The sequence below is a fragment of the Sinohyriopsis cumingii genome, unplaced genomic scaffold (genome assembly GCF_028554795.1).
Source record: "Sinohyriopsis cumingii isolate HCF-2022 unplaced genomic scaffold, ASM2855479v2 utg000695l, whole genome shotgun sequence".
NCBI lineage: Eukaryota > Metazoa > Mollusca > Bivalvia > Unionida > Unionidae > Sinohyriopsis > Sinohyriopsis cumingii.
In genome coordinates this window covers 1,154,311-1,164,013 of record NW_028315924.1, presented here as the reverse complement: position 1 = coordinate 1,164,013, position 9,703 = coordinate 1,154,311, and the positions used below count along the sequence as shown (strand labels likewise).

Genomic DNA, 9,703 nt, shown 5'->3' with positions numbered 1-9,703 from the left:
AACATATCTGAGTTGCAAGAACACAAAACAACCATTGTAGCCTTGTCTAAAAAAAATTAGGCGCAATTTTCAAAGTTGAACTGTCACAATTTAGCTTGTTAATTCAGTAAATTTCATTGCCCACACAACCACTATATGTGCAGTAACCGATCTTGTAACCCGAGAGATAATCTTAAGTCATGAAGTTATCATGTTGATGAGTAAACTCAATAGTGTTGTATTTTGCCAGTTTTCATGACTGTAGATTACGTTCTGTTTCACTTTTTCAATTTAAATACATCAAAAAATGACTTTGCAGTGTTCCTTCACCCAATGATTGAGATGAAAACTCTGAAGATCATTATTATTTATTGCTCCACTTGCCAAACTGGTGTAATCAATGTAGTGCTCTAAGTTACTGACAATAGGGTTACAAGATTACAAAATTAAATGCACACTTGTGAATCTCATTTCCGTTATTCTTAGGGTCTTTCTTTCCTCTCATATTAAATTCAACAATTGTTCAGAGGTTGTTACATTTAATTCTTTTCATTCTCAAAGAAGATGGCAGTTATTCTATTTCCTAGTCAGTTTCAACCTATTTTTATTTGGTATAGAATTCTGAAGTGCCATTCATTTGACGTGTGTCATAGCCCTTTCAAAATGGATGGTAAAACTAGAATTTAGGGGCTCATTAGAGAATGATCTTTAATAACACTTACTGATATTTCTTGGACTTAAGTGATTTTGGAACTAAAAATGAAATGCTTTTGCCAAAGAGGTAAATGCTTGGTTTGTTTTCTTCTCCTGGTTGCATAGTACATGCTGCTGTAATCCATTTCAGTGGATGATACCTGAATCACACCAGAAGCAGAATTTTATTCTGAGGTTTTTGGTCTGAAGAGGTTGTTCAGAGCAATTCAAATGGCAAACATTCTTGTTTTCACCTAATAGTTTATCATTTTGACAGATGAGAGAGGGAACCTAACCACTGGACACCAGCCTCCCTCAAACGGATTTCTTCATGGAAGTAAATTAGTAGAACATTTCTAAAGCCATACAGAACAAAAGTATAAAGTTTCCTCACACATTCATATGCTCTTATATTTTTATCTGATTAAATATTAAATGATTTGATGACTTCCTTCTTTTCTTTTATTGTGATAGTAAGATCTCATGCTAATTAATGTACACCATATATTAACATTTTCATTTTAATATTTGATATTACATACTTTTTGCACATCAAGGGCTAGAAAAACAGAGGTATGTGACCATGTATAGAATAATTTAATTGATGCCATATCAGTTCTTCTGATGCAGCTAGCTAGGTCAGAGGTCAGCTTTGTTTGCAAGCTTGTAATTGGCAAGCTTGCATGGTTTCAAATCTAAGCTTGCTGCAAGCTTACATAACAAGCTTTCCATAGCCTTACAAATAAGCTTGACATTTTGGTTTGGGTATAGTGTACAAGAATTCAAAGCAGGTATTTGCCTCAGGTCAGCTTCTTTCAGTATCAGAATCTGCTCTTCTAAACAGTTCCACATGTACAGAAAATGGTAAAGAGGTGTGTATTTTTCAATTTTAATAAATATGACATGTGAGTCGAACCAATAACTGAAATACTTGGACAGCAAAAAGCTTAGTGTGTATGAAATATAAATGTCTTATAATTTCTGCAGCTGTTTCTATATACTTCCAGACTGTTTTTTGTATACTTCCATACTTCAGTGATGTACCAATCGTTCTGCATTAGGTCCATATGCAAATTTAATTAGATAATAACATGCATTGATATCAACATGAAGAAACGAAATGCCTCAGAATGTCAGATATCAAGTAATGTGAGTGTGATTCTCTATGATAGTGCTTATTAAATCTATTTTTTTGCTTTCTTCAAATACATAATACGCTCTCTCTCCCACTGTAATCTACTTTTAGGGAAGGTGCTGTGTTAGTTAGGATCAAGTGTCATCGAGAATCTGTTATCGTCATTGAAATTGAAAATGACATTTATGGTGCTATTCTCCTCAATTGTCATGAAAAGGACTAAAATGGCTCTCACCATTGGACAGTCAAATTTCATACTTCTAGATTTGTATTGTCAAGCTCATGTGGTGAACAGATTTGGACATATTCAAGGTTGTATATGCACCAGATATTTACTGGTCAAGATTTAACTAATTTTTCAGGATATCTTTTCATACATGTATAGTTTTTGTTACACCAACAGTTTTGTATAGTGATGTTCTTTTGATCATGAACATTTAATTATATATGTGGTATATACAACAAATGATATACTACTTTAACACTTGTGGTTTGTCTTTTTAAAGCAGGGGTCAGGTGTGTGTGTGTGGTTTCATTTGTTTATTTGACATGTGTCCTCTATTTCTCAGTATATATTTATCATAGGTTTGAAATAATAGTTTAGTTTCAAGTTGAAAAATCTGTCCAAAATGTTGATCGATTTCCAGGGTTTTCCATGCTGAAAAAATTCAAAGTCCAAATGTCCAGCATTTTCCAGGCATGTCCAGCATTTTCCATGCACAATGTCCAGGGTTTCAATGCTAAATTCTGCAGAATATTTCATATTTCCATAGTTTTCCAATGTTATTCAATCCCTTTCCAGAGTTATTAATACTATGGAAAAAGTACAGTTCAGCATCATTTTTGTTTATGAAAAACCAGACCTCATAAAATGTCTTTTTGCAAGAAATGTTGATGTTACCATCCACTCAGGAGTAGAGTTTCAAGCCGTCTACTGTATTGGCCATATTGGATGCTTGAGAAACACCATTTTCATTTAGAACCAATTAGATGATGGTTTGAATGTGTGTGTAAAGTTTGATGGCAGTCCTCCAAGTAGTTAAGGTGGCATAATGACAACAGGTCTGTGCTAACTGACAGATGGACATCGCATGCAACACAACAGACTATCCCATAAGCTCTTCTGGTTTATGAATAGTAGAGCTAACAAACACCCACCATCAATTATATATACCTCTAACAAACAAACTGGGTTTGTTGGAGTCAACTTTAAGATTTGGGTCAATGTTGTATGCTTGACAATAGATCACTTCATTGTGGTCTGTGTTACTGGGAGTGAGGATCAGACTGGTTCCACTGCCTATTGACCAAGATCCTATATACCAGCCTATGCTAGGTGCAGGTCGACTGGTTCCTGTTATACAGGTCAAGGTAACTTGTTCTCCAGAGGTGACAGTCAGGGTGGATGTGATGTTCTTGTTGCTTTGCTGTAAAAATGCCTCTGTAACTCTAACTGAAATGATTAAATATAACTTATACTTCACATTCTCAAAACTTACAGAAGGTGAAAAACATTCAAGTATATAACAAATGTACATTTATAATTCAATATGAAATATCTTATTGATGTATAAGTAGCAGACAAAAGTAGCCTATTAATAAAATAGGACGAACTTAGGCATTTTATGACAATACTGTTTTTGTTTAGTAACTGACTAATTAAATATTATTGTAGCACTGAGACTGTACCAAGCAAATTTGCATCCAGTGATACTGCTATGAACATTGGCATCACAAAAACAGATGCTGTATAGACACCACTCACCTTGATTAGATCCTATGCAAACACTTACACATAGGCGCAAAGTGCAGATTGTTCAGAAGGACATTGCTATAAATGCCTGTATTGCAAAACCTAAACAAACTCCACTGACATTATTTAATCTTTTGTAACCATGACCACTTAAACAGTAAAGACTGCTCTAAACACAAAAATAAGGCTGGCTACTAATTTAAATGTCATTTGTTTGTTTTGGGGTTAATCCATAATACCTAGGATGAATGAGATATGTGTCATCATCTTTAATTCAAGTAAGTAAACAAATACTCACTACTTCATATAACTGTCAAGTTTAACAGCTGAAAGAAATATTCTTTTTGAAGCAAAATAAATCTTTGGTTTTCCTTACGTACACACATTTAAGTGAGTGATTAGATCCCACTCTTCCCCATACCAGGTACCTATCCCCTTTTTGTACTTTCAACTTTTTAAAAATAAAAGTATGCAAAGTTCAAAAACAACCAATTGCTTGTTTTACAGTTTAAACAACACACATAACTGGTGACATAACCTGTGCTCTTCAATAAAAAATCTTGCATCTAACTTGTGAGGAGCCCATTATGGGTGTATAGTCAAACCCATGTGTTATGTTTCAGTGTGGGTTCTTCGACCTGCAGTAAAAAGGCTAATAAACACTGTCAATCCTTCAACTTCATAAAAGATGTTTCCTGGATATGGGGTATACAATTTAAGTTAGGGCGGTTGGGGTTAGTTATAAATATGCCATATAATATAATAAATCATAAATATTTAATGGATCTGCTTTGTGACAGCTCTGATATACAAGGGTCTTAATTAATTGTGAATTTAACCCATAAAATTTGAATTAAGTGTGATGCCATTACATAACATTTTCTGACTTATTAATATTTTACTTTGGTACCATCCTACCAATGGTCCATTTTTCTCACATGCTATGGTAATAAAATGAAGTCTTATCATATAGTCAAGAGTATTTTTCATGTGCAAAGAGTAAGCTGTGCAATAGCAACAGGTTAATGTGAATTACTGACATTGAGTCAGAACATCATATTCTTCATTTCATGTGATTCATTGATTATAAAGTAGGGCAGTATATACTACTAAAAGTTATGTCAAGAAAAGTGTTGTTTCTGAATGAAACTTCATCCCATTACATATAGAACAACAAATGGTAAATCTGCAAACTCACTGCATTGTTAATCTTAATACACCATCATATTACATTCAAGGCAAAGTACTTGTTAAAATTACATCATCAAAGAACTAGTTTTGATAATGAAATTTAACTGTTGAATTGCATTACCACACTATGGTCTTAAAATGAGTAATAGAAAAGAATGAAAACCAACAAGTTTTGTAAAACTGATCTTATAATTTAGTTCCCTAAAATAGAAGTGAAATATTATCAATAACTTCCAACATGGTGAAGGAAATTCTAAATGGTCCTAAAAGGTATTGCACAAGACCAAAATTATTGAGCATTGTGAATGACTAGAAGTGGTAATCTGACTAGAAGTGGTAATCTGACTAGAAGTGGTAATCTGAATAGAAGTGGTAATCTGAATAAAGTTCAATATATTGTGCTGATGTGCCATTAGTCAGTATGCAACAATGAATTTGCTATAATTCCAAACAGGTGCTAGATCCTAAAGTCTGAGCACTTTGTAATTCCAATTAATAATTGAAATAAATAAATTAAATCCACACAACTATTAGACTGGCATGCTTTTCATTTAGGACAAACTAGACATGATACCAAAGACTTTTGTTTTAGATTTTGGTTTCATCAAATGCAGGCAATCCAATTAATCCATCTATTCCTCTATTTATGCCAATCCCAAACTGATAGCTAGACTTAATTGTTGTTACTGCTACCAGATGAAAGTGTTCCAAATTACATTACCTCATCCCTTTAATCCTAAATCATTATCTTTTGCTACACAACTGGATGTAATTTTATCAAACTTTGCAGCTATTTTGTATTGATCTTCATGTATGCCCTAGATCCCTGGGAGATTTTGAAAGCACAAGTTTGAAAACTTTTAATTGGTATTTTAGAAATATTTCTTCTTACAAATATGCAATCAAAGATGAAAAATGTATCATACTTTTGTAACAATTTCACATGATGACATCCTTCCCCTGGATGACTATTCTAGGGATGGAGTGAACATGGAGGAAGATAAGGTGATGTTGGAATATGCAACAAAAACATCTTCACTAATACTTAAATTGATAGATAGACCTTGAATACACATGCAGTCTGACTGGACCTTAGATACACATGCAATCTGAGTGGGTTTTACTCAGAATTCATTCCTGGTGACTGGAAAATGGCATGAAAGTAAATACAGACAAGACTAAAGTATTAATGATTACTACCAAACAAAGTGAGTGAATAGACCTTGGATACACATGTAGTCTGACTGGGTTTTACTCAGAATTCATTTCTGGTGTATGGAAAATGACATGAATCAGACAAGACTAAATTATTAATTATTACTACCAAACAAAGTGAGTGGATAGACCTTGGATACACATGCAATCTGAGTGGGTTTTACTCAGAATTCATTCCTGGTGTATGGAAAATGACATGAATCAGACAAGACTAAATTATTAATGATTACTACCAAACAAAGTGAGTGGATATACCTTGGATACACATGGAGTCTGACTGGGTTTTACTCAGAATTCATTCCTGTTGTATGGAAAATGGCATGAATGCAGACAAGACTAAAGTATTAATGACTACCACAAAACAAAAGAGAGCAAAACTGGAAAATAACAATTTGAATCTAAAGTAACAAATGGTTGCCCACAACAAAATCCTTGGAGTGACAGTTGGCAACAATTTGCATTGGAATGAAAATATTCAAGTCATATGTCATAAAGTCATTTCAATTCTGTGGTTATTTTATTTAGCAAGATAAAGCAATATCTATCAACTTAACAAATGCTATGTACAACATACCTAGACTACTGTAATGTTATCTGGGGAAACACTTCTAACAAAAATATTTAAAAATTATTCCAGAGCTTGCAGATTCATCCTAGATAATGCCGAAAATGTTCCAGATGCAGTGAATGATATTAAAATGTTAACATTAAGTGAACAAATATTTTTGAGAAAGGCTAGACTTGTGCACAAAGTTTCAAACAATATGGCCCCATTATATCTCAATTAAATATTTCATCCTAGAAATCAGGCAACGTTCCCAATTTAAGATCAGTTTCCTCATGGTTTGTCCATATACAAACATAGCTTATTATCAATGGTGTGTGTGTGTGTGTGTGTGTGTTACTCTTGGATATATATACCAGCAAATCTGATTGTCTGTGACCCAGATGTGATGAGGTTCATGGTGGAATCTGGATACTCAATTCTACAGGAGAAAATGAATACTTTGTCACTATTATCACTCAGTGTGGTGTTCTGTTGGAGATCTAGGGTGCTTGTGTAGAGTTGTTCTGGTAATACACAGGAGCCTACTGACCCTGTTGGATTCAGTGTTTTATAGACTTGATATGGAGATGATGCTGTCTGGCCCTGGAATATTTAAGTAAAGTTTCTTTTTTTATCTGGGTATGAAATCAGCAAGTTCAGTATACATGAATTTATGCTTAAGTTTTGCTTCATCTACCATGACCACGATGAGAAACAAAAACAAAAATAAAAACATATACAAATATACAAATGATCTAAAGTTAAAGTCAAAAGTAATTTGATGTAAGAGTCATAGTCATGACCAATTTATAAATATGCAATTACAACCAAAATGTGTTACATTATATAATAACACATAATAATGACAAAGAAGCATATATATGACAACCATCAGACATAATCATCCAAAAAGAAACAGTCAATGGTTGGCTTGCTTTTGTTCCTGATGTACAGTGTTCATGCTTGTGGGGAACTGGGATTTGGGTAAAATGTGCAAGTCATCACTTCAGTTGAAAAAGCAAGATAATCAAGTTTCACTCCATACCTTGTAATATAATCACCTAATGGCAAGATTCTGAAAAGATATAAGTACTGTAGACCATGACTGTTGTGTGCAATGAATAAAAGTATTTTTTCACCATCTAATACAAGCCTACATCTCAATTTACAATATGCATAAATAAATGCAAGCATAATTTTATGTACCATGTTTGGAGAAACAAGAAGCCAAACTGTGCCTGACATTGTTCAGTGGGCTGACATGAGTCTAACAGCTATAGGTCAATAACATGCATTATTTGGATGTTTTCTATTAAAAACAAGAGTCTCTTGAAAGGACTGATGCATTATTGGCTTTAAGATTTTCCAGGAATTCAAGATAAGATCATTTCTTTTTCTCTGCTGGGTGCTGAAACCTTGTTATATTTATGATAATAACAAGATTTTCATTCAAGTTAGATGTTGTGGCAGTCATAATGGCTTAAAGATGGGAACCATTTTCACTTAGGACCAACTAGACATCCATTCAAAATGAGGAACAATAATTATATTTTCAGTCTAAATAAAATGATCACAGTGGTAATATATTGAAGGTTTAATTTAAAACCAACTAGATATCATAAGGAGTCTTATGGAAATCCCATGTTGATATGAATTTCCATTGTGTAGGAGTAGAAGTAGCAGGATATTTGTGACAAAAGTCTGTCACAGAATTGTATAAATCCCTTTCTTTATTAAATACATGTACTCAGATTTCATTTTCTTTGTACAACAATACCCGAGGGTGATTTATTTATATTGTACAAATATTTTGAAACAGTGAGTTTTGGCTCATCCTATGCCACATGTGCGAAGTGCTTTCGATGGGAAAAACCAATTCGTCTATAGTGCACAGACGATATAGGGTTACATTGTCTGTGTATAAATGCCTCATCGTAGGATGAAATATTTACAGTATGGAATGTCTTGTCATTGAGCACTCTACTTAAGGATTTGCAAATCTTCAGCTGTAGATATATGTGAGTTATTTATTAATTATTTTATGTATATTAAAAGTTATTACTATTGTACTACAATGTTTATTTTTGTATATTTTCTATGTAACTATGGCTTGCACAGTATAATGCAAATATATTCTATTCTTGTATGTGAATTAACAGGAGATCTATATTAGCAGTAAAGTTGCATTTGATTAACAAATGTTTAGTACCATAGGATTCTTACCGGACCCAAGTAGGTTCACTTATGAACCTGTTTATTGCTTTGTAATGTTGTGCTGATAATGTAATTTGTATAGCTTACCGTATGTTACGTCATTACGTGTTATCATATATGCCCATGTCATTCTTAGTACACATTGTTAGATTTATTTTCAGCTGATCAGAGTCAACGAGGTATTAAATCTAGAACTGGCAAATGAAGTTGACCATAGCAGCTGTAAAGCTGACCATAGCAGCCATAGTGCTGAATGAACAGTGTGTTGCTGGTTGAGTAGCAGGTGGTCAGGCACTGCTGACCAATGGGTGGTGCCGATTGCTTGATTGACCAAGGAACTGAATGGTGGTCAGTGACTTACCTGTAATGCTGACTGCTTGATTGGGGGCCCCGAGTGGCCGAGTGGTCTAAAGCGTTCGCCGTTACGGATCACTGCCATCTCACCTCTGTCTGCGCCGGTTCGAGTCTCAGATTCAGCCAATGTAGATATGTGAGAAAGCATGCCAGTAGCTTCTCGTGGGTCGGTGGTTCTTTCCGGGGTTTTCCCGGGTTCTTCCTCCACCATTAATACTGGCCGCCATATATGGCCTATCGTGTGCTGAAAAATGGCGTTAAACCCCACAACAACAACAACAACAACGACTGCTTGATTGACCATTGTGACTGGTAGCCAAATATGTTAAGTGAGGGAGTGTTCTGTGTAACTCCACAGATGTAATCTTTTAGCCATGGGCTAATTTTGGGGTTTGTTATACTTGATATTTTGTATGATATCTATCCCATCAATTCTTCATTTTACTATCTGAGTAAAGTACCTCATTATTCTCTATTTGAGTGAACACGTCACTTTTACTATTTGAGTAAATAAATCATTCTTTTCATTCTGTGAAATTACCATGAATCATTTTTTACTATTTGAGTAAAACAAATCATTCTTTCCATAGTGTGAAATTAATGTGAATAATTAACCTTTGTC

At 34.1% G+C, this 9,703-nt stretch overlaps 1 protein-coding gene across 1 annotated transcript in view; it reads right to left on the bottom strand.

Moving 5' to 3' along the window:
- LOC149773281 (uncharacterized) overlaps positions 1-9,703 on the bottom strand; it is a 91,986-nt gene that overhangs the window by 55,785 nt on the left and 26,498 nt on the right. Inside the window, exons 5-6 of the mRNA XM_089946463.1 lie at positions 6,888-7,116; positions 2,982-3,260 (exon numbers count right to left, since the gene is read on the bottom strand). Coding sequence (XP_089802589.1) covers positions 2,982-3,260; positions 6,888-7,116 — 508 coding nt within the window. The remainder of the gene's footprint in view (positions 1-2,981; positions 3,261-6,887; positions 7,117-9,703) is intronic.